Here is a 25344-nt window from a genome sequence, read left to right on the forward strand (position 1 = left end):
GAAAAGTGGGAAAGTAAACGAGGGGCAGAAGAAGAAGGGCTTTATAGGGCAAAACATGGGAGTGACAAGCTGAGACAGGATTGGGAAAGGCACTCTGAGAATGTCCCAACTCTCACAGGAACTGGCAATAGCCTGAGGGGATAACATGGCAGATGTGACTGCATTTGCACAATTTCCCAGCACAGTGTGTTTCTTTTTTGTTGTTGTTGTTGTTTTTGTTAAATTTCTTTCTTTCTTTCTTTCTTTCTTTCTTTTTTTTTTTTTTTTTACTGATTTAATTATGACCAGCATTGTCCACAGGATAAGAGGGATGAGTATTTGTTTCATCACACTTAGCTTTTTGGTATTTGTTGAAGTTACACGTCCTTTGAGAGTGACTTCAGGGAAATATGCCACCTGATAGAGCACAGGACTTGTATGCCTAATGTTACCAGGTTTTTGTGTTTTTTTTTGTTTTTTTTTACCGGTGCACTACTCAGCTCTGGCTTACAGTGGTGCAGCAGATTGAACCTGGAACTTTGGAGCCTCAGGCATGAGAAACTCTTTGTATAACCATTATGCTATCTTCCCTCTGCCCCCAGTTTGGTCTTCAGTGTTATATATCATGTGAAGGTGCTCTGGATTCTCTCTCCAAGCCTGATATAAAATAAATATTAAAAAATATATATAAATGTAGTGGTCTGGGAGGTGGCATAGTGGATAAGGCATTCGACTCTCAAGCATGAGGTCCTAAATTCAATCCCCAGTAGTACATGTAACAGAGTGATGTCTGGTTCTTTCTCTCTCTCCTATCATTTCTTTCCTTTTTTTTTTTTTTTAATTTTATGTATTTATAAGAAAGATAGGAGGAGAGAGAAAGAACCAGACATCACTCTGGCACATGTGCTGCCGGGGATCAGACTCGGGACCTCATGCTTAAAAGTCCAAAGCTTTACCACTGCGCCACCTCTCGTACCACTCTCCTATCATTTTAATTAATTAACTGATTAATTAATTAATTAATTAATGTTGTGGCCTAGGAGGAGGCACAGTGAATAAAACCTTGGGCTCTCAAGCATGAAGTCTTGAGTAGAATCATGGGCATTACATATGCCAGAATGATGCTCTGGTTCTCTCTCTTCCTCTCATTAGTTAGTGAACAAATAATTTTTTTTAGATGCATGCCCTAAAGATGAAATGACTTATTTCCTGAAATGCATTTGTATAAATTATATAATCAGTTTTTATTCTTCTTAGTAATAAGAAACTTAAACTCTGAAACTTTTTCAGTGAGAAAGCAGAAAATCGTTGGTGTTGTAGAAGCATTTTAAATATTTCAGACCTCTTGACTCTGATGAGTGATTTGTCTGTGATTCATTCAGCTTTTCGCTGATGAGAAAGCAGGATTCTGTTAAGAAAACAGGGTAGGGGGTGAGAGGGGGCTGCATGGTCAAAGAGCTTCCATAGGTGAGGGAAATTCTTTAAAAATATTTTTTATTGGCGATTTAATAATTATTGACAAGATTGTGGGGTACAATTCCATACAATTCCCACCACCAGCATTCCATATTCCCATTCTTCCACTGGAAGCTTCTCTATTCTTTATCCCTCTGGGAATATGGATCAAAGATCATTATGGGAAGCAGAAAGTGGAAGGTTTGACTTCTGTAATTGCTTCCCTGGCTGAACATGGGTATTGGCAGGTTGATCCATACCCCCAGACTATTTCTGTCTTTCCCTAGTGGGGGAGGGCTCTGGAGATGTGGGGTTCCAGGACTCATTGCTGAGATTGTCTCTCCAGGGAAGTCAGGTTGGTATCATGGTAGCATCTGCAACTTGATAGCTGAAATGCATTAAGATATAAAGCAGAACAAATTGTTTAATAATTAGAAACCTAAAGGTAAGAATAGAACAGATTTGGAGTCTTCATGTTGGAAGAAGCTAGGAAGTCTACTTTAGGTATATTCCATGGGATGCATGACTTTACTAATTTTTTTTTACTGAGCCCAACAGTTAACATGCAGGTGGGAGGTAACTTCTTCACAATAAGAAAAATTGAAAAAGGAAAGAAAGAAAAGAAAAGAAAAACTGAATCAGAGAGCAAGATGATGATGTTGATGTATGAGTAAATCTTATTAGTTTTCATTATAGTCATAGGTAATATATTGTACTGTGTGTCAAATACTAGTCGAAGTATTTTTCACATGCGGATGCTGTAATTCTACCATATACTGTATTTACGAGTACTAGTATTATCCCAGGAGGAAACAGGTCTGGGGAAGTGAAGGAAGTGATATGTCCATAACTACATATCTTTTTATTATTATTATTATTTATTTTCCCTTTTGTTGCCCTTGTTGTTTTGTTGTTGTAGTTATTGTTGTTGTTGATGTCATTGTTGTTGGATAGGACAGAGAGAAATGGAGAGAGGAGGGGAAGACAGAGCGGGGGAGAGAAAGACAGACACCTGCAGACCTGCTTCACCGCCTGTGAAGCGACTCCCCTGCAGGTGGAGAGCTGGGGGCTTGAACCAGGATCCTTACGCCGGTCCTTGCGCTTTGCACCACGTGCACTTAACCCGCTGTGCTACAGCCTGACTCCCACATAACTACATATCTTATAGATGGTGCCAACTGCATACAAATATTGCCGGTTTGATACGTAAGTCCATTAATCACTACTACCTTGACTGGAAAGTACTTATTCAAATAGTAATAGCTGCGGGAGTCAGGCTGTAGCACAGCGGGCTAAGCGCAGGTGGCGCAAAGCACAAGGACTGGCATAAGGATCCCGGTTTGAACCCCGGCTCCCCACCTGCAGGGGAGTCACTTCACAGGCGGTGAAGCAGGTCTGCAGGTGTCTATCTTTCTCTCCTCCTCTCTGTCTTCCCCTCCCTCTCTCCATTTCTCTCTGTCCTATCCAACAACGGCAACAACAATAATAACTACAATAATAAAACAACAAGGGCAACAAAAGGAAATAAATAAATAAAATAAATATAAAAAAACAAATAGTAATAGCTGCTTGAGGATCTACTGTGTGGCAAAGACTCTCTAAGGCACTAATGATAAGAGATTAATAACTAGCTAATCATTTTTTTCCACCACACTCTTAATTCATTCTGTATATAGTAGTCAGAGTGAACATTAAAATGTTTTTATTTATTTATTTTTTTAAATATTTAAAAAAATATTTATCTATATCCTTTTTGTTGCCTTTGTTGTTTTTATTGTTGTTATGGTTATTATTGCTTTTGATGTCGTCATTGTTGGATAGGACAGGGAGAAATGGAGAGAGGAGGGGAAGATAGAGAGGGGGAGAGAAAGGTAGACACCTGCAGACCTGCTTCACCGCCTGTGAAGCCACTCCCCTGCAGGTGGGGAGCTGGGGGCTCGAACCAGGATCCAGTCCTTGCGTAAAATATTTTTAACTAGACTTTGTCATCAAATATTTCAGTGACTTCTATTGTTGCCTAGAATCAATAGAATTTATGACTTTGTGCCCTGACCAACAAGGACCAACGTGATCTGGGTTTTGCCTCTCTTCATCTCATCTGCCCTTTTCTCCTATAGCCACACTGTTTTGAGATATTTTAAAGAAAATCTCATTTTCCGTGCCTAGAATACTTCCCTTCAGCTTTCTCCATGACTGGCAGCTGCTCATCCTATAAGCCTCAGCTAAAACTTCTCAACCTTCTAGAAGCTTTCTCTTTCTTTTCTGTCTGAATTGGCTACTGTCCAGGAGCTCCCTGGCACATCATCTTTAGTTACTAAACTTACCACAGAGTATAATTCACCTGGTCCTGTCATTATTCATTTATTGTTTGTCTTTCCTCACTCAGGCCCAGAAATGGCTTGTTTTTATCTCTCTTGCTAACTACAGTGCTTGGCCCATGGTGGGTGTTCCTTGAAAACTTGTTGAATCAAAGAATGAATGAAGGGGTGACTTTAGCTATCAAGGGAAACGTAAAGAACTTTCCAGTGTTGTGAAGCAGATGACCTATATAATTGACACACTATTCTATGTGACAATATGCTTAAGGTTCACAGATGAGTGAGTCAGTAATTTTGCTGTGTGTTTGCTATGGGTGGCAGGGTTGAGGGTGGGGGCAGCAGTTGGCCAGCTGTGAGAATGGAGATGGGGAGACAAGTGGGGTAAGCTTCTCAGAGAGCATGATTTACAGAGGAATTATGTCTCAAAGGAAAAATGGGGGCCCTAGGCCTCAGGCAGAAAAGGAAATGATGGTTTATTCCAATAAAGGGAATTTTGTACAGAGCTCAGGGGGTGATAGGCAGTTTAGGGAAAAGGGGCAAAGAGGCAATGTGTGAATTTTTTTTTCAAATGATCTTTATTCATTTATAGCATAGAGACAGCCAGAAATTGAGAGGGAAGGGGGAGATATAGAGGGAGATAGAGAGGGAGAGAGACAGAGAGACACCTGCAGCCCTGCTTCACCACTCACAAAGCTTTCCCCCTGTAGGTGGGGACCAGGGGCTTGAACCCAGGTCCTTGTGCACTGTCACCAAGTGCGCCACCACCCGGCCCCAAGAGGCAATGTGTGAAGGTTCAAGACACATGGAATATGAGCCTTGTCTGTGAACTGTTAGTGGGATGACTGGTTGAATAGACTGATGGTTAAAACTGGCAGGTATAACAGCACACAGCATGTCTGACCCTTACAAGAAAGCTTATTTCCTTGCAGGTTCGCCGAGCTCCACCTTTCCAGCTCTCCTTGCACCCCTTTGCCATACTCACAGCACCCAAGGCAGCAGAGTATGCCCGCAAACAGAGTAAGTCCGTCTGTTTCCACCTACTCAGAGACTGAAGTGAAAATGAGGAGGGGCAATTCATACAGTAAGGTCAATGCTGTTATGCTTCTAAGACAGGTCTCTGGCTGAATTAAAAAGAACTAGGAGCATCTATGATTTCACTGTCAAAGTGAGGGACATTTTATATCTCCGATGCTTTGTACTTTATTTTTTCTTTTTAAAAAATTATCTTTATTGGATAGAGACAGAAATCAAGATGAAAGGGGGAGACAGAGAGGAGAGAGACAGAGAGACACTGACAGATCAGCCTCACCACTTGTGAAGTTTTCCCCCTGCAGGTGGGGACCTGAGCCTTGAACTGGGGTCCTTGCACATTGTACCATGTGTGCTCAACCAGGTGCAACACCACCGGCCCCATCTCAGATACTTTGTAATGGGAGCAAAGCACCCTATAAGAGAAGGATCTGAAACTGTGGATGGGCTCATTAAAATAAATAAATAAAAATAAATAAATAAATTATAATATATATGTTGATGAATGGTTATTATATGTGTCTCCAGGTATCAAGTCAAGAAGGAAAACAATGAATAAAAATGACACCCATAACCCTACAAGAGAAGCAAATGTGGTGGAATGGAAGTCACCAAAAAACTTATCTTTGGATACACAGTCAAAGAACAAAGTAGGTTAGACAATACAAATTGGTCAAACTTACGCCAGATGTTTCTTTTAATATGGAAAAAAAAAAACTAGGTTTTGGGACTGCAGAGAGAGCCTACAGGGTAGGGAGTGACCCTGACTATGCACAGGACCCAGGTTCAACCCAACCCCAGATGGGAAGTGCTAAGGCAGTGGGCCAAGCTTCAGGAATATGGTGTCTCCCCCTTTCTCTGTCTCTTTAGCTCAATGAGTGAAACTGCTCACGCATGAGGTTCCATACCACCAAAAATAAAATAAGATACATTAATTGTTGGAATTAGTTGCTCTGAATTTGAATCTGAAGCCTGTTATATACCAAGAACTACCTTGAAACAGTGGATACTGTGGTCCCTTGGGGGTGGGGGGTGGCTAACTAACCAGAGCTAGCTTACTGAGGTTTTCTTAGTGGCTAACTGACCAAGGTAAATGTCTGGTACTAGGCAGTTCTAATCATTCTGGCTCAGGTGCGGGAATAGGGGAGAAAAAGTGAGAAGCAGACATGAAGCTGAGACATTGGCTTACTAAGTGAGTTAGACCTAATCACAGTACCACAGGATGCTTCCCCTTCCCACGTCTTAATAGTGATTAATAAGATTATAAAATAACAGGGGCATAATTCCATATAGTTCAAGTTCCAGGCTCCCCACCTGTGGGGCGTGGGGGTGGGGGGGAGGATGCTTCACAAGCGGTAAAGCAGAGCTACGAGTGTCTATCTTTCTCTCTCACTATCTCCCTCTCCTCTCTCAGTTTCTCTTGGTCCTATCCAATTAAAAAAAAAATGTCCACCAGGAGCAGTGGATTCATAGTGCCGGCACTGAGCCCCAGCAACAACTCTGGAAGCAGAAAACAAATAAAAACTATAATAAATGAATAATGCTTTATATTAAAGCTGAGCATCAGTAAGGGGAGATTCTCTGATAGTGAGTTTAGTTTAATAGGAAACTCCCTAAACTGAACATCAGAAGAAGAAAAAAAATTACTATAGACTGTCTTTTTAGACAAGTATAAAAAAAGTGTGAAATTAGTATAATGACAATACTAAGAGAGAAAAAAGGAACTGAAAAAATATCTGAAACAATAATGCCCCATACTAATGTAAGACACCAAACCACAGGTTCAGGAAGTTCAGAGAACGCCAAACATGGTAGATGTCATGCCCTGCCCACTATACCTCAGTGTGCCATTTTCTTTTTCTAAATATTTTTATTTATTATTATTTTTTGGAAAGAGACAGAGAGAAATTGGGAGAGGAGGGGAAGATAGAGGGAAAAAGATAGTCACCTGTAGCCCTGCCTCACCACTGGTGAAGCTTTCCCCATGCAGGTGGGGACCAGGGCCTCCAATCCTGTCCTTGAGCACTGTAATGTGTGGGCTTAGCCAGGCGTGCCATGACCTGACCCCCAGTGTGTCATTTTCAAACTTCAGTAAGTGTGAAATGCTGGGCTAGCGTCTGGGTGCCTCTTCCTGGGCACGTACTCTCTGGGTTGGAGAGAATGTGACCGGAACCTGCCTGGGTTGCTATTCACTCAGCAAGGGAGATGACTCATGAACAGAGTTCATGGTGTGAGGCAATTCAATTCTTTATTGATCAGGGAGCCCAGGCTTTTAAAGGTCTGACCGGAAGTGGCAAATCAGAAACAGAAATGGCTTGACATGGTTTGGAAAGGAGCAGAGAAAGGCAAAAGGGGGCTGCGAAAGGTAACTTCCTTAGCAACTGGTGCAAGGGTTTTAACTGGTAGGATAAATAATAATACCCTGCAGGCAGGGAGGGTCTTGAGAATAGAAAGAAGATAGATCAAAGGAATGGAATGGGTGGGGATCTTTCAGGCAAAACAATGTGCAGATAATAAGGGAGAAGGCCATAGTATCAGGAATGCAGGGTGCTTTGTGAGACAGGAAGTCTGATAAGACGGGGCAAACCTTTAAAGGGGTTACTCCTGTCCCTCTTTGCTCAACCTCTTGGTAGGAGAGAGACTGACAGGATAGACACACTCCTCAGGTCAAGCCCTGCCAGGCTCTACGACATCCTCACAATTTCCTGATAGTGAAATATGAAGAAAAAAATTTTGAAAGAAGCTGAGATAGGAGGGATGCCTGACTTATAGACATAAACTTAAGGATAAAGTCTTCTGCTGTTGACCACTTACTTTGAAGTACATCAAAGAACAAGATGGATTCATGGATGGGTGAGTTAAAGCAAGTGTAGCAAACCAGACTGTACATAATTATTTCAACTTTTCTGTATGAAAATTTTCATAATAAGATTATGAATAATAAATAAAGAAATACATAGATTGGATCAAAAGCAAGATGCAACTATATGCTCTCTATAGAAAATTACTTTAGGGAGTCGAGCGGTAGCGGAGGTGGTGCAAAGCACAAGGACTGGCATGAGGATCCCAGTTTGAGCCACGAGCTCCCCACCTGCAGGGAAGTCGCTTCACAGGCAGTGAAGCAGGTCTGTAGTTATCTTTCTCTCCCCCTCTCTGTCTTCCCCTCCTCTCTCCATTTCTCTCTGTCCTATTCAACAATGACAACATCAAGAACAACAACAATAATAACTACAACAATAAATAAGGGCAACAAAAGGGAATAAAAAAATTTAAAAAGGGAGTAGGGCGGTAGTGCAGAGGAATAAGCACACATGGCACAAAGCACAAAGTGCAAGGGCTGACATAAATATCCCGGTTTGAGCCCCAGGCTCCTCACCTGCAGGGGAGTCACTTCACAGGTGGTGAAGCAGGTCTGCAGGTGTCTGTCTTTCTCTCCCCCTCTCTGTCTTCCCTTCCTCTCTCCATTTCTCTCTGTCCTATCCAACAATAACAACAACATCAACATCAATAATAACTACAACAATAAAACAACAAGGGCAACAAAAGGAAAGAAAAAAGAAAAAAAATTTTAAAAGAAAAAGAAAATTACTTTAAATATAAATAAATGTATAGATAGATTAAAAGTAAATAGGTAAGATCCAGAAATGAAATTAATTAACTAATTAATTAATTTTAAAAGGCAATAAGTTAAAGTAGCTGGATAGAACAAATATTCCATACTAATATTAATCAAAAGAAAGCAAAAGTAGCATAGTTATATAATTTTTATGAGCCATCAGTAGTTATACACATCTTACCACTTTACCTCTCTATGATTCATCATGTATTTTCTTTTCTAATATATATTTTCATTTTATTGGTTAGAGACAGAGAGAAATCAAGAGGGAAAGGGGAAGTGGGAAGGGGAGAGACAGACTTGTAACACTGCTTCACTACTCTTGATGCTTCTTCTCTGCGTGTGGAGACTGGGGGCTTGAGCCCAGGTCTTTGAGCATAGTAATTTGTGTACTTAACCCAGTGCACCATTGCCTGCCCCCCCCCCCAGCATGTATTTTCTAAGAATAAAGATACATTCTTAGGTAGCTGAAAAAGTTATCAACTTTGACACTTATCTACTAGTTTTCTTTCTTTCTTTTTTTTTATTAGTGATTTAATAGTGATTGACAAGATTGTGAGATAAGATGGGTACAATTCCATGCAATTGTCACCACCAGACTTCTGTATCTCATCCTGTCCATTGAAAGCTTTCTGATTTTTTTTTTTTCTACAGAGCACTGTTCAGCTCTGGTTTATGGTTGTGTGGGGGATTGAACCTGGGACTTTGAAGCCTCAGGCATGAGAGTATGGCTGTATAACAATTATGCTATCTACCCTCTGCCTGGTTGCTGATTCTTTATCCCTCTGGGAGTACGGACCAAAGATCTTTATGGGGTGTAGAAAGTCAGCGGTCTGGTTTCTGTAATTGCTTCTCCACTGGACATGGATGTTGACAGGTGGATCCATACCCCCAGCCTGTTTCTATCTTCTTCTTTCTTTCCTTCCTTCCTTCCTGTTTTTTTTTTTAAATTTTTAATATTTATTTATTTATTTTCCCTTTTGTTGCCCTTGTTTTTTATTGTTGTTATAGTTATTGTTGTTATTGATGTCATTGTTATTAGACAGGACAGAGAGAAATGGAGAAAGGAGGGGAAGACAGAGAGGGGAAGAGAAAGATAGACACCTGCAGACCTGCTTCACCGCTTGTGAAGCGACTCCCCTACAGGTGGGGAGTCAGGGGCTCGAACCAGGATCCTTACACCAGTCCTTATGCTTTGTGCCATATGCACTTAATCCACTGTGCTACTGCCCACTCCCTCTATCTTCTCTTAGTGGGGTAGGGCTCTGGGGAGTTGGGGTTCCAGCACACATTAGTGAGGTCGTCTGCCCAGGGAAGTCAGGATGGAACCATAGTAGCAGCTGTAACTTAACTAGTTTTCTTCATTGACCCAGCAATGTCCCTTTTAGACATTCTTCCTTCAGTAAAGGATCCACATGGGACCATATGTTGTATTTTGTTGAGAAATATAATTCAGAGATGGGGTGGATAGCATAATGGTTATGCAAAGAGACTCTCATGCCTGAGTCTCCAAAATCCCAAGTTCAATCCCTGCACCACCATGAACCAGAGCTGAGCAGTGCTCTATTAAAAGAAAGGAAGAAAGAAAGAAAGGCGAAATAAAATATAATGCCGTTTTCAAATGTCTCAGAACAGTTCCATGAACTTTTTTCACCTAGATTTATTTAACCTATATTGATTAGTGATATAGTATCTGATAGATTTCTGTACCCATGTTAAATTCATATGATTGATACTAAAATCACATTTTCATTCTTCAGGTCACATAAACAATCGAAATTGCACCATGGAACTTCACAGTAAAGGCTCTAGGAGAAGAAAAGAAGCATCTTAAAGCTGTACCTTTTGCCAGCGCTTTTTTCTTTACAGTCAACTACATTGACGTGTTATTTCTGATGTTGTGCTTTCTTTTTTTAGGCATGTACTTTATGACTGCATTATTATTTTTTAAAACATGTATCTTGAGTTACTTAATTGTGACTTGGAGACTGTTAACTGGGGAACTTCAAGAACATAAATTGTTTCTCTTTCTTTTTTTTTTTTTTTTTACCAGAGTACTGTAAGCTCTGGCTTATGGTGGTGCAGGGGACTGAATTTGGGACTTTGGAGCCTCAGGCATGAGAGTCTTTTTGCATAACCATTATGCTATCTACCCCTGCCTGAACATAAAATATTTCTATGTCAAGGCCAACTAACTTTGTACTAACCTTTGTACAATGTGAATTTTGCCACCAAATATTGCAGAGTGGTAGAGTTGGTGGCAGTTTTCCAAGCTGTCAATCCAAATAATATAAGTTTGTCATTGAGTGTGTTCACTATGTCATCATATGGAAATACTCAAAATCATTTTAATAAAACACGAGTAGAATCATAGTTGGAGGTCTTCTTTCAGATTATAATAGCTGCGAGGAAAGGAAACTTTCCTGTCTTTTGTTTCTTTTCCAAAATGCTGATCAGGCATTTTGCTTATGAATATGTACAGTAACAATTTCACCAAGTGAATGTGAGTACAGATACTAATTTTCCTACTGAGTTGATGTGCCATTTTTCTTTTGAACATCTTATTAAAATATGTATAAAAGGAAGTGTGGTCTGTTGACTTAACTGAAGCTGCATTTGATATCTGTATTCAGGTCGATGCAACTGTGGAGAGCGATGCTATCTTCTCCACCCGGGCTGTAACTAAGATTTACTAGAACGTTAGGTGGGAGACAGATGTCTATGTATCAGTGACAGCCTGCCTCATGTCTAGCTTTGTGAAACTTTATGTAGTTTTTTATTGTTGTGCTCTGCTATGTTGTGATGGAGCATGTGTGTGTGTGTGTATGTGTGTGTAATTATTGCTGTTTCCCCCATTTAATATTTACACACTTGCTTCACATGCTGCCTTAGAATTTTCACAAATGGGGAGTTGGGTGGTAGCACAGTGGGTTAAGTGCACGTGGCTCGAAGCACAAAAGCCAGCATAAGGATTCCGGTTCGAGCCCCCCGGCTCTCCACCTGCAGGGGAGTCACTTCACAAGTGGTGAAGCAGGTCTGCAGGTGTCTCTCTTTCTCTTCCCCTCTCTGTCTTTCCCTCCTCTCTCCATTTCTCTCTGTCCTATCCAACAATGATTACATCAATAACAACAACAATAACTACACCAATGAAACAACAAGGGCAACAAAAGGGATAAATAAATAAATATTTTAAAAAAGAATTTTCACAAATGGCTCTACAGCAGGCATTGTGCTAGCTCTGGTTGGATAACATTTTAAGAGTCCATCTGTGGGTTGTGATGCCTGACAGTAGGTTCATCTTTTTACATGGGGTAACAAAAGACAATGGGGTGACGAAAGACAATGTTGGCACTTTGAATCACCTTCTACAAGGACCGAGGCTTCCAGGGCCGCTGCTGTGAGTGCAGCAGCGACTGTCCCAACCTGCAGCCCTACCTCAGCCGCTGCAACTCCGTCCGCGTGGACAGTGGCTGCTGGATGCTGTATGAGCAGCCCCAACTACCAGGGCCACCAGTACTTCCTGAGGTGCGGGGACTACCCTGACTACTAGCAGTGGATGGGGCTCAGTGACTCCACTCGTTGCTGCCGCTCAATCCCTTATGTGAGTTGCTTCACTCTGACTGCTGAGAAACCATGTTTGATCCATAGTAATAAACTGCTGCTTATAGAAGTCAGTTGCTTCTTACTTAAGATTAGTGTTCAGGGTGGCAATGCTTCCCTGTCAGAAATTTTTAAAATTCTGAGTATACTTTTGTATAACTCTTTCTTATAGACCACAGAATAGTTTTTAGGGAAATAAGAAGTTGTAAATGTAGTCTTTAAAATTAAGTTTGGCAGCATGTATCTGATCCTTAATTTTTTTAAAAAAAACTTTATTAATTTATTATTGGATAAAGACAGAGAAATTGAGAGGGAGTGGAGAGAGGGAAAGAGAGAGAGAAACCTGCAGCCCTGCTTCACCACTAGTGAAGCTTCCCCTCTGCAAGTGGGGACTAGGGGCTTGAACCTGTGTCCTTATGCACTGTAATGTGTGTGCTTAACCAGGTATGCCACCACCTGGCCCCCTGGTCCTTAATTTATTAATGAAAATTAGCTTCAGTGAGTATATCTAGATACAGTTTGTAATGATAAAAACACTAACAGGTTGTGGGAAAGGAATATAGAAATAATGTATTCTTACTGTGCTGGGGACTGTTTTTTTAAATGTTTATTTATTTTTCCCTTTTGTTGCCCTTGTTTTATTGTTGTAGTTATTGTTGTCGTTGTTGGATAGGACAGAGAGAAATGGAGAGAGGAGGGGAAGACAGAGAGGGGGAGAGAAAGATAGACACCTGCAGACCTGCTTCACCGCCTCTGAAGTGACTCCCCTGCAGGTGTGGAGCCGGGGACTCAAACAGGGATCCTTACACCGGTCCTTGTGCTTTGCACCACGTGCGCTTAACCCACTGCACTACCGCCCAACTCCCCTGGGGATTGCTTCTAATACACTCTCTACATTGTACATCATTTGTCATATCATCTAGAAACTAGAGCAATATATTTCTAAAAGCAAGTTATTTTTTGTCTTCTAAGGAGTCATCGTCAATTAGTTTCTTAGAGGGATCTAATGATGATTCAATGGGACATACTACTTGTGATCATGTGAATGATCATGTGATATGTGCTTCTGCTTTTAGATAACACCAAGTTATGTAAATGTGACAAGCAGATTTCAGAATTGGAACCAAAACTGGGCCAGAGAAATTTGTAGATACAAAAAGATACAGACAAAACAGAGATTACTTAGTAATGGCATAAATGACTTGGCAGAATGTCAGATGTGTGGACTTTGTGCATATGAATTACTTTGAACCAAGAGCATAAAAATAACTCAATATAAACTTGACAGGACTTGGTTAAATACAGTCAGAATGGAAAAGGGAATTAAAGTCCCTGAGGCAGTGTCATTAAATGCCGTGGTGACAAATAATTTCTTACAAAGGAACACCTACAACTTACTTTCTCTAAATGTTGTTCTCCTTCCACTAGACAGTCCTCAATCAGGTCCATTTAACTTTAGTATTCATCCTAATTTGTTAGGCCAGAAATATTGAGAGTGTAGAAAAGAAAAGCAAACCAGGCTGGTTTAACCGTTAATCTTCATTGGGAGGCAGGCGAATTATTTCTGCTGGCATCAAGGATACACAAATTTATTTTCTTCCTTTTATCATACAGACCAGCTCTCACAGGATGAGGCTATATGAGAGAGACGACTATCGGGGCCTGGTGTCTGAGCTTACGGAGGACTGCTCCTGCATCCATGATTGCTTCTGGCTTAATGAGCTCCATTCCCTGCATGTTCTGGAGGGCTGCTGGATCCTCTACGAGATGCCCAATTACTGAGGGCGCCAGTACCTGCTGAAGCCAGGTGACTACAGGTGCTACCACGACTGGGGGGCCATGGATGCCAGAGTGGGCTCTTTGAGAAGAGTCATCGATTTGTATTAAGCTATTTTTCTTACCATGATCCACATAAAAAGAAAATAAATATGCATGTTGTTTCCTGGTACTAAGCAACTTCTGCTTATCTTTAAGTTATAACAGAATTCAAGTCAACAGTGACATCAATATGGCACTCTCCTTCCCCTCAGCCAGCTTAACCTAACCCTGAATGTCAAGCATTTGTTTTCTTACCAAAGTACTGCTCAGAGTACCAGGTTTCAAGGACTGAACCTGGGACCTCTGGTGCCTCAGACATGGAAGTCTGTTGCTCTACCAGTGATGCTGTCTCCTACACTTGTTTGTTTGGGCTTTTAATGTTTATTTATCTGGGGCCCAAACAATGACTCAGTGGATATAGTATTAGACATTCAAGCACAAGGTCCTGAGTTTGATCCCCCACATCACGTATGCTAGAGTGATGCTTTGGTTCTTTCTCCCTCTCTCATAAATAAATACAATTTAATTTATGAAGATTTTTTTAGGGGGCTGGATGGTGGCACACCCAGTTAAGCACACATAGTATTAGGTGCAAAGACCTGCACAGGGCATGATAGCCCCCCCACAAACATACACACAAGTGGGAAGCTTTACAAGTTGTGAAGTTCATCTCTGGTTTGTGGTAGTACAGGGGATTGAACTTGGTACTTCTTCATTTTTTTTTTTTTTTGCCTCTAGGGTTATCGCTGGGGCTCAGTATCTGCACTATGAATCCACTGCTCCTGGAGGCTGTTTTTTTCCTTTTGTTGCCCTTGTTGTCCATCATTGTTATTATTATTGTTCTTGTTATTGCTGTCCTTGTTATTGGATAGGACAGAAAGAAATGGAAAGAGGAGGGGGAAGACAGACAGGAGGAGAGAAAGACACCTGCAGACCTGCTTCACCACTTGTGAAGCCACCTTCCTGCAGGTGGGGAGCCAGGGGCTTGAACTGGGATCCTTTCTCAGGTCCTTCCACTTTGTGCCATGTGCGGCTTGACCCACAGCACTACTGCCTGGCCCTGAACATGGTACTTCTAAGCAGAAATGTTCCTTGGTGCTTTCCTAAATATCTACTTAGTTCCTGGTGGTCAGGCATCAGTACTGAAGAGACCCCACTCATGTCATGGGAAGGAATAAAAAAGTTCTAACTTCTACCCACAATCTGAATGTAGAAGGACATGGAATACATTTTAAGGGAACATGGAATCAGAATCAGTTGTATCTAGGATGCCAAAGACAAGGAATTTTCTGGAGTCTCAGGATTAGTAAGAAAAACTGTGAAAAGAAGAGTTTTAAGATTTTCCACTTGATAAGGGCATATCGGATACAAAGAGTTAAACTAAAAGGGCTTGAGTTATTATCTTACTGCTCTTTACCAGTGAAGTTACTAATGATAGTCCGGTTTCCCAAGGACTTTCCCAGTTTTCACACTCAGAACTCTATATCCTAAAAAGCCCAGATGGTTGGTCACTTAGCTTATTAACTTAACTTTCTGAGCAAGTTACCAAATTACGTTACTGAAAGCTATAACCAATGATAAACTCTGCCCTTACGAATTATCACATGATAGTTATGATGAAATAATGTGGGGAAAGTTAGTGCACACACTTTGATATATGCAAAAAGACTTTTAATACCTGAGGCTCCAAAGTGCCCTACTATAATCCAGAGCTGAGCAGTGCTCTGGTCTCTCCCCCTCCCCAATATAGATATGTTGGTCATCATTTCTCCTTTGGCTAATTCTGCTTCTGTTTCTATCTGTGTTGGTCCTTACGCCAGGTTCCCTTCCATTGCTTGATGCTGTGGTCTATTTACATAATCACTGTTTTGCCTGAGACCCACCCTGCCTGCAGGGTATTGGTTTAATCCCCAACTGGTTAGAACCTTCACAACAGTTGCTAAGCTTTCATGCCCTTTTTTGTTCCACCCCCTTTTCTAGTCATTTCCTTTTACCACTTGCCACTTCCCCTTGGGAAGATATAAAAGGAATTTTGTCTAATCAGTAAACATTGGATTGCATTCCTGCTCATCCATGAGTTCCTGGTCATCTCCCGCCTGTGAAGCTAGCCCAGCATTTGGGGCCCTAACAGGGACCAGCATAGATATATGAATCTATCTGTCTCTATTACTAAAACAAATACAACATACTTATTTTTTAAAAAAGAAAAAGTTGCAGAAATTAAAGCAGAAGGAGGGGGTGAAATAACACAATGATGATTCAAAATGACTCTTGTTCTAAAGTTCCAGGTTCAATCCCCATCACCACCATAAGACAGCTGAGTGGTGCTCTAAAAAAGCGGGGGCAGGCAGTAGCGCAGCAGGCTAAGCACACATGGCACAAAGCTCAAGGACTGGTGTAAAGATCCCAGTTCCCCAGCTCCCCACCTGTAGGGGGTCACTTTACAAGTGATGAAGCAGGTCTGCAGGTATCTTTCTCTCCCCCTCTCTGTCTTTCTCCTCTCTTGACTTCTCTCTGTCTTATCCAACAACAATGACAGCAATAAGAACAATAGCAATAACAACAATAAAGAACAAAGGCAACAAAAGGGAAAAAATAGCCTCCAGTAGCAGTGGATTCGTAGTACATGCACGGAGCCCCAACAATAACCTTGGAGACAAAAAATATAAATAAATAAATAAACAAATAAAGAAAGAAAGAAAGAAAGAAAAAGAGATGGAGAGAAACAAACTATTAATAAAAAATAATTGAAAAGAGACAAAGAGAAAGAAGAGAAGAGAAAAGAAGAAGAGAGAAGAAATGACTACATCCTAGGCAGAGGAGGTGGTTGAGCAGTACAGCATGTCTCTCACATCTCTCACATGCATGAAGTCCTAGCTCTGATACCTGATATCACATTAAAAAAACAGAAATGTCTCCCCACCTACACAATTAAATGACTGAATATATCTTCAGTACTCCCTTAAATCCACTACTATATATTACCCTTAGTTGGACTCCAATGTGAATTTTTAAAATAATCAGTTATCATCCCAAGATGTAGCTCAGTGTGTATGCTTTGTGTGTACGAGACCCTAAAACTAATTTCTAACATCACCACTAATTTCTTTTTTTTTTAATTTTATTTATTTTACTTATTTATTCCCTTTTGTTGCCCTTTTTTTTTATTGTTGTAGTTATTATTATTGTTGTCGTTGTTGGATAGGACAGAGAGAAATGGAGAGAGGAGGGGAAGACAGAGAGGAAGAGAGAAAGATAGACACCTGCAGACCTGCTTCACCGCCTGTGAAGTGACTCCCCTGCAGGTGGGGAGCCGGGGCTCGAACCGGGATCCTTATGCCGGTCCTTGTGCTTTGCGCCACCTGCGCTTAACCCGCTGCGCTACAGCCCGACTCCCCATCACCACTAATTTCTAACATCACCACTAATTTCTAACATCACACTAAAAAGCAAAGGGCCGGATGGTGGCACATCTGGTTGAGTGCAGGTTAGAATGCATAAGGATCCAGGTTTAGGCCCCCTGTCCCCACCTGCAGTGGGAAAGCTTTGCGAGTGGTGAAGCAGGGCTGTAGGTGTCTCTCTGTTTCTCTTCCTCTCTGTCATTCCCTCCCCTCTTGATTTCTGGCTGTCTCTATCCAGTAAATAAATAAATATAATTTTTTTAAAAAGGAAAGCCTATTAAAAAAAGGGGGGGCTGGGCGGTAGCGTACATGGCACAAAAGTGCAAGGACCAGCATAAGGATCCAGGTTTGAGCCCCCAGGTCCCTACCTGCAGGGGGGGGTCGCTTCACAAGCAGTGAAGCAGGTCTGCAGGTGTCTATCTTTCTCTCCCCCTGTCTTCCCCTCCTCTCTCCATTTCTCTCTGTCCTATACAACACCAACAACAGCTACAATAACAATAACAATAACAACAAGGGCAACAAAATGGGAAAAATGGCCTCCAGGAGCAGTGGATTCGTAGAAGCCCCAGCAATAACCCTGGAGGCAAAAAAAAAAAAAAGAAAGAAAGAAAGAAAAGAAAAGAAAAGAAAAGAAAATCATTTGTCAGAAATTCAATTCTGCAGAGTGAGGTCTGGATTTTTTTTCCTCCAGGGTTATTGCTGGGGCTCCTACGAATCCACTGCTCCTGGAAGCCATTTTTTTTTTTTTTAAATATTTATTTTATTTATTTATTCCCTTGTGTTGCCCTTGCTGTTTTATTGTTGTAGTTATTATTGTTGTTGTCATTGTTGGATAGGACAGAGAGAAATGGAGAGAGGAGGGGAAGACAGAGAGGAGGAGAGAAAGACAGACACCTGCAGACCTGCTTCACCGCCTGTGAAGCGACTCCCCTGCAGGTGGGGAGCCGGGGTTCGAACCGGGATCCTTGTGCCGGTCCTTGTGCTTTGCGCCACCTGCGCTTAACCCGCTGCGCTACAGCCCGACTCCCGGAAGCCATTTTTTTTTCCTATTTTTGTTGCCTTTGTTGCTCTTGTTGTTGTTATTATTATTGTTATTATTGTTCTTGATGTTGTTGGATAGGGCAGAGAGAAATGGAAAGAGATGGGGAGAGAAAGACAGACACCTGCAGACCTGCTTAACTGTCTGTGAAGCGATTCCCTTGCAGATGGGGAGCTGGGGGCTTAAACCGGGGTCCTTACTCTGGTCTTTGCACCTTGTGCCATATGTACTTAACCACCTGACCCTCATGGATACTTCTTTTTGTTTTTCAATGTATTTATTTATTTATTTTCCCTTTTGATGCCTTTGTTGTTTTTCATTGTTATTGCAGTTATTATTATTGTTGTTGTTGTTATCGTTGTTAGATAGGACAGAGAGAAATGGGGAGAGAAGGGGAAGACAGAGAGGGGGAGAGAAAGACAGACACCTTCAGGCATGCTTGACCACCTGTGAAGCGGCTCCCCTGCATGTGGGGAGCCGGGGGCTTGAACCGGGATCCTTATGCTGGTCCTTGCTCTTTGCGCCACATGGAATATTTCTTATTTATTTATTTATATATATATTTATTTATTTATTTATTTATAACATTCCCCAGATTCCCATTTAGCAATACAATCCCCACTATTTCATTCATCATTTTTCATAGACCTGTATTCTCCCCACCCACCCACCCACCCCAGAGTCTTTTACTTTGGTGTAATACTCCAATTCCATTTCAGATTCGACTTGTGTTTTCTTTTCTAATCTTGTTTTCAACTTTGGCCTGAGAGTGAGATCATCCCATATTCATCCTTCTGTTTCTGACTTATTTCACTCAACATGATTTTTTCAAGGTCCATCCAAGATCGGCTGAAAACGGTGAAGTCACCATTTTTTACAGCTGAGTAGTATTCCATTGTGTATATATACCACAACTTGCTCAGCCACTCATCTGTTGTTGGACACCTGGGTTGCTTCCAGGTTTTGGCTATTACAAATTGTGCTGCCAAGAACATATGTGTACACAGATCTTTTTGGATGGATGTGTTGGGTTCCTTAGGATATATCCCCAGGAGGGGAATTGCAGGGTCATAGGGTATGTCCATTTCTAGCCTTCTGAGAGTTCTCCAGACTGTTCTCCACAGACGTTGGACCAATTGACATTCCCACCAGCAGTGCAGGAGGGTTCCTTTGACCCCACACCCTCTCCAGCATTTGCTGCTGTTACCTTTTCTGATGTGTGACATTCTCACAGGAGTGAAGTGATATCTCATTGTTGTCTTGATTTGCATTTCTCTGACAATCAGAGACTTGGAGCATTTTTTCATGTGTTTCTCGGCCTTTTGGATCTCTTCTGTGGTGAATATTCTGTCCAATTCCTCCCCCCATTTTTGGATGGGGTTATTTGTTGTCTTGTTGTTGAGTCTGGTAAGCTCTTTATATATGTTGGTTATTAAACTCTTATCTGATGTATGGCATGTAAAGATCTTCTCCCATTCTGTGAGGGGGTCTCTTGATTTGGGTAGTGGTTTATTTTGCTGTGAAGAAGGTTTTTAATTTGATGTAGTCCCATAGGTTTATACTTGCCTTAGTCTTCCTTGTAATTGGATTCGTTTCATTGAAAATGTCTTAAAAATTTATGTGGAAAAAAGTTCTTCCAATATTTTCCTCTAAGTATCTGATAGTTTCTGGTCTAACATCCAAGTCCTTGATCCACTTGGAATTTACTTTTGTATTTGGTGAAATACAGTGATTCAGCTTCATTTTTCTGCATGTTTCAACCCATTGTTTCCAACACCATTTGTTGAAGAGACTCTGCTTCCCCCATATAATAGTCTGGGCCCCTTTGTCAAAGATTAGATGTCCGTAGGTGTGGGGCCTCATTTCTGGGCTCTCAATTCTATTCCACTGGTCAGTGTGTCTGTTCATGTTCCAGTACCAAGCAGTTTTGATGACAATGGCCCTATAATATAGTTTGAGATCTGGCAGTGTGATGCCTCCGGTTCTGTTCTTTTTTCTCAAGATTGTTTTGGCAATTCTAGGTCTTTTCTGGTTCCAGATAAACATTTGTAGCATTTGTTCTATTCTCCTAAAAAATGTGCTTGGGATCTTGATGGGGATAGCATTAAATTTGTAGATGGCTCTGGGTAATATATTCATTTTGATGATGTTAATTCTTCCAACCCATGAGCATGGAATATCTTTCCACTTCTTTGTGTCTTTTTCAATTGCTTTGAGTAGTGACTCATAATTTTCAGTATACAAGTCTTTCACTTCTTTGGTTAGGTTTATTCCTAGATATTTTATTGTTTTTGTTGCTATAGAAAAAGGAACTGATTTCTGGATTTCAATTTCTTCTAACTTAGTGTTTGCATAGAGGAATGCCACTGACTTTTGAATGTTAATTTTATAGCCTGACACATTACTGTATTGCCTGATGATTTCCAAAAGCTTCTTGCTAGATTCCTTAGGTTTTTCCATGTATACTATCATGTCATCTGCAAATAAGGAGAGTTTGACTTCTTCTCTTCCAATCTGTATCCCTTTAATTCCTTTCTCCTGCCTGATTGCTATGGCAAGAACTTCCAACACTATGTTGAATAGTAATGGTGATAGTGGGCAGCCCTGTCTAGTACCTGATCTGAGGGGAAATGCTTCCAGTTTTTCACCATTGAGTATGATGTTGGCTGTAGGTTTGCTATATATAGACTCCACTATTTTCAGGAATTTTCCATCTATTCCTATTTTTTGTAGTGTTCTGATCATAAAGGGGTGTTGTATTTTGTCAAAGGCTTTCTCTGCATCTATTGATATGACCATGTGGTTTTTGGTCTTGCTTTTGTTGATGTGGTAGATCACATTGATTGATTTACATATATTAAACCAACCTTGCATGCCTGGGATAAACCCCACTTGGTCATGATGAACAATTTTTTTGATATACTGCTGTATCCGGTTGGCTAGAATTTTGTTCAATATTTTCGCATCTATGTTCATCAGAGATATTGGTCTGTAGTTTTCTTTTTTGGTTGTGTCCCTGTCTGCTTTTGGTATCAAGGTGATGTTGTCTTCATAGAAGCTGGAAGGGAGTATTCCAGTGTCTTCAATCTTCTGGAAGACTTTTAAAAGTAGAGGTATTAGTTCTTCTTTGAAAGTTTTGTAGAATTCATTTGTAAAACCATCTGGTCCAGGACTTTTATTTTTGGGAAGATTTTTGATAACTGTTTCAATTTCATTAGCTGTGATGGGCCTGTTCATGTTATCCACTTCCTCTTTACTTAGTTTTGGAAGTTGGTAGGTATCTAGGAAATCATTCATTTCTTCCAGGTTCTCTAACTTGGTGGCATATAGTTGTTCATAGAAGCCTCGCATGATATGTTGAATTTCTGCAGTGTCTGTTGTGATATCTCCTCTTTCATTTACTATCCGATTTATTTGGGTCTTCTCCCTTTTTTTTGTTTTGTGAGTCTGGCTAAAGGTTTGTCGATTTTGTTTACTCTTTCGAAGAACCAACATTTACTTTCATTGATCTTTTGTATGGTTTTCCTATTCTCAATGTTATTTATTTCTGCCCTAACTTTAGTAATTTCTGTCCTTCTGGTTGCTTTAGGGTTCCTTTGTTGTTCTTCTTCTAGGTCTTTAAGATGTGCAATCAGGCTGTTTATTTGTGCTTTTTCTTGTTTCCTAATGTGTGCTTGTATAGCTATGAACTTCCCTCTTAGGACTGCTTTAGCTGTGTCCCAAATATTTTGATAGCTTGTGTCTTCATTTTCATTGAACTCTTGAAACATTTTGATTTCTTCCTTGATTTCCTCTTTGACCCAGAAGTTGTTAAGAAGTGTACTGTTGAGCTTCCACATTTTGGGACTGTTACTAATCTTTTGTTGATTGTTAAGTGTTAGTTTAATTCCACTGTGGTCTGAGAAGATGCTTGGGATGATTTCAGTGCTCTTGAATAGGCTGATGCTGTCTTTGTGGCCTAACATATGGTCTATCCTTGAGAATGATCCATGTGGATTTGAGTAAAATGTGTATTCCAGTTTCTTGGGATGAATGACCTGAAAATGTCCAATAGTTCTAGTTTATCTATCTCTTCATTTAGCTCCCTTATGTCTTTACTGATTTTCTTCCTGGATGATCTGTCAAGTTGAGAGAGTGGGGTGTTGTAGTCCCCTACTATGATTGTGTTACTGTTAATATATTGCTGTAGCTCTTTCAGTAGAAGTTTGATGTATTTAGATGGTTTCTCATTGGGTGCATAGATATTAATAATTGTTAAGTCTTCTTGATTGACTGATCCTCTGAGCATTAAGTAGTGTCCATTCCTATCTTTTTTAATCTTATCTATTTTAAAGTCTATCATGTCAGATATGAGAATAACTGTTCCTGCCCTTTTTTGTGGGCCATTGGCTTGAATGATAGTTTTCCATCCTTTCACTTTAAGTCTGTGTTTGTCTTGTTGCGTTAGGTGAGTTTCCGGTAGACAACATATTGTTGGGTTGTGTTTTCTGATCCATCTTCCTACTCTGTGTCTTTTAATAGGTGAATTCAGGCCATTGACATTTATTGATATCAAAGATTGAAGATATTTTAACGCCTTTCTTGTAGAGTTTTAGAGTGTTTTGATATATGTTCTATTTGTGGTGGTCTGGTTGTTTATAGGAAACCTTTCAGAACTTCTTTCAAGGCAGGTTTGGTGATGGTTGCTTCCTTCAACTGTTGCTTGTCTGAGAAGGTTTTGATGCTTCCATCTAGTCTGAATGACAATCTAGCAGGATATAGTATTCTTGGCTGAAAGCCTTTCTCATTGAGCACTCGATAGATATCTTGCCATTCTCTTCTGGCCTGTAGTGTTTGTATGGAGAAGTCTGCTGCTAATCTTATGGGTTTTCCTTTGTAGGTGACTCTTTGTTTTTCTCTTGCAGCCTTGAGGATCCTTTCTTTATCCTTATTCCTTTCCAATCTAAGTATGACATGTCTTGGTGTCTTTAGGTCTGGGTTAATTCTGTTTGGGACCCTCTGGGCTTCTTGAATCTTTATGTCTTTGGTGTTGTCTAGACTAGAGAAATTTTCAGCTATTATGGCCTGGAGAACGCTTTCTTCCTCCCCTTCTCTTTCTTCCTCTGGTAAGCCAATAATGCGTATATTGTTTCTTTTGAAGTCATCCCATAGGACTCTGTTGTTGTTTTCAGCATCTCTTAATCTCTTTTTGAGATCTCTTACTTCTTTTTTAGTTGTCTCTAATTCATCCTCAATCTTGCTAATTCTGTCTTCAGCCTCATTGATTCTATTCTCTCTGCCCTCTACTGCTTTCTGGAGTTCATCTATTTTGTTGCCCTGCTCTGATACTGTTTTAGCTTGTTCAGCTAGTTGCCTTCTTAGCTCAGCAATTTCAGCTTTCAGCTCTCTAATAACCATGAGATTATTAGAATTTTCTTCCATATTCTCATTTGTTGTTCCTGCAGTTCTGATTACAATTTTTTCAAATTCTTTACTCACTCCTGTTATTATTTCCTTAGCTAATGTTTGGATGTTGAACTCGTTGTTTTGTGCTTCACCCTCTGGAGGACTTTTAGCTGGACTCTTGTTCTGGTTCGAGTCTCCATTATTTTTTCTTGTTGTTTTAACCATTTTATATAAGTTAACAGTTTTTTCAATCCCTGAGTTGGAGTTCAGTGGTGTAAAAGCCTTTTTTTTTTTCCCCCTGTAGGCTATGGGAGCCTGAGGGCTTTTAAACTATCAATAGGCTTCTTGGCTTAATCAATGACTCCTGACCAAGAGATAAAGCAGGGTGTGGCAGAGATAATCCAGTGGTTATGCAAAGAGACTTTCACAGCCCTTCAGCTATGCCACCGAGGTATAGGTCTTCTCCTGAGTTTCCCGGTTAGATCTCTGTCCCCTGGTGTCCCTCCCTGTTGCTGCTCCAGATTCTGAGGGTAGTAGCAATGGAGACTCAGAGTTGTACTTGGTGAGTCTCTGGGGAGTCCTTTCCTCCCTTCAGCTGTCCCCTTGTTGGTGGAGCAGACTGGAGGTGGTGTTTCCACTGATAAACTGTTGAACTGTTAGCAGTCACTTAATCTTTCCTTAGGCCCCTCTCTCCTCTCTGTCACCAGCCACGCGTGTTTGTACTCACGGGTGATTTACTGGGTTTCTGTGGTCATTCTAGTCCTGTCTTGTTTCGGTCCGGGTGGTCTCCTTTGGTATTCCTAGTTGATCCAGGAGAGGAGAGGAGAGGAGAGAAAGTGATCTGCTGCTCGTAGCTCTGCCTCCGGAAGTCGAATCCGGAATATTTCTTATACTGCAAACTTCTGTTCCATTTCCCTCTATATTAGAGCTCTCCCAGGATACTTTTCTTTTTCTTTTTAATATTTTATGTATTTATTTGGGTAGAGGCAGAGAGAAATCGAGAGGGAAATGGAAGATAGAGAGGAAGAGGGACAGAGAGACAGCTGCAGCACTGTTTCACCACTTGGGAAGTTTTCCCCTGGAAGGTAGAGGCTGGGATTTGAACTCAGGCCCTTGTGCAAATTGTAGCATGTGCTCTCAACCAGGTATGCCATCACCCAGCCCCAGATACTAATTACTTTTCCAAGTTTGTATAAGAAAAATTTGTGTGGGGGTAGATAGTATATTGGTTATGCAAAGAGACTCTCCTGCCTGAGGCTCTGAAGTTCCAGGTTCAGTCCCCTGCACCACCATAAGCCAGAGCTGATCAGTGCTCTGGTAAAGAAACAAAAAAAAGAAGAAAGAATAGAAAAGAAGTAGTGTTCTGTCCCAGTTAACATCTTTGTGTAAATTAGTAAGCTGCTTTTAAATTATATGAGTAATCACAAAAAACCCCAAAATAATCATAAGATAAATGAGCAAAGTAGAAGTATTCACACTTCTAAAGATCAAAATTTAACTTCAAAGTAATAATAATCAGGATAGTAGTGAGGTAATGACATGTGGGTAGATATATAAAAGGATAAAGTAGTCTTGAGATCTAGAAAAAAAATTCAGGTGTCTGTGCTGAACCAATTTTGACAATGATGCTAATGCCATTCAACAGGAGAAAGATGAACGTTTCAACAAATGATACTCTGGAAATGCCAGGTCTCTACATGAGTA

The 25344-nt window shown here is 40.7% G+C and overlaps 1 protein-coding gene and 1 pseudogene across 5 annotated transcripts in view; both read left to right on the forward strand.

Moving 5' to 3' along the window:
• C7H2orf80 (chromosome 7 C2orf80 homolog) overlaps positions 1 to 10770 on the forward strand; it is a 35072-nt gene extending 24302 nt beyond the window's left edge. For 3 of the 5 annotated variants that reach the window (XR_009550650.1, XR_009550649.1, XM_016186883.2), the window contains 3 exons: positions 4682 to 4769; positions 5310 to 5431; positions 10158 to 10770. Coding sequence is in view for 3 of the 5 variants with exons in the window: in XM_016186883.2 (XP_016042369.1) it covers positions 4682 to 4769; positions 5310 to 5431; positions 10158 to 10166 (219 nt within the window). In the remaining 2 variants the exon portion in view is untranslated. The remainder of the gene's footprint in view (positions 1 to 4681; positions 4770 to 5309; positions 5432 to 10157) is intronic. The other 2 variants (XM_060194025.1, XM_060194026.1) reach the window with 1 other exon arrangement.
• Positions 10771 to 11754: 984 nt separating this feature from the next.
• LOC103110989 (gamma-crystallin A-like) lies at positions 11755 to 13915 on the forward strand (annotated as a pseudogene).
• The last annotated feature ends 11429 nt before the right edge of the window (positions 13916 to 25344 follow it).

This window comes from Erinaceus europaeus, chromosome 7 (assembly GCF_950295315.1).
Source record: "Erinaceus europaeus chromosome 7, mEriEur2.1, whole genome shotgun sequence".
Lineage (NCBI taxonomy): Eukaryota > Metazoa > Chordata > Mammalia > Eulipotyphla > Erinaceidae > Erinaceus > Erinaceus europaeus.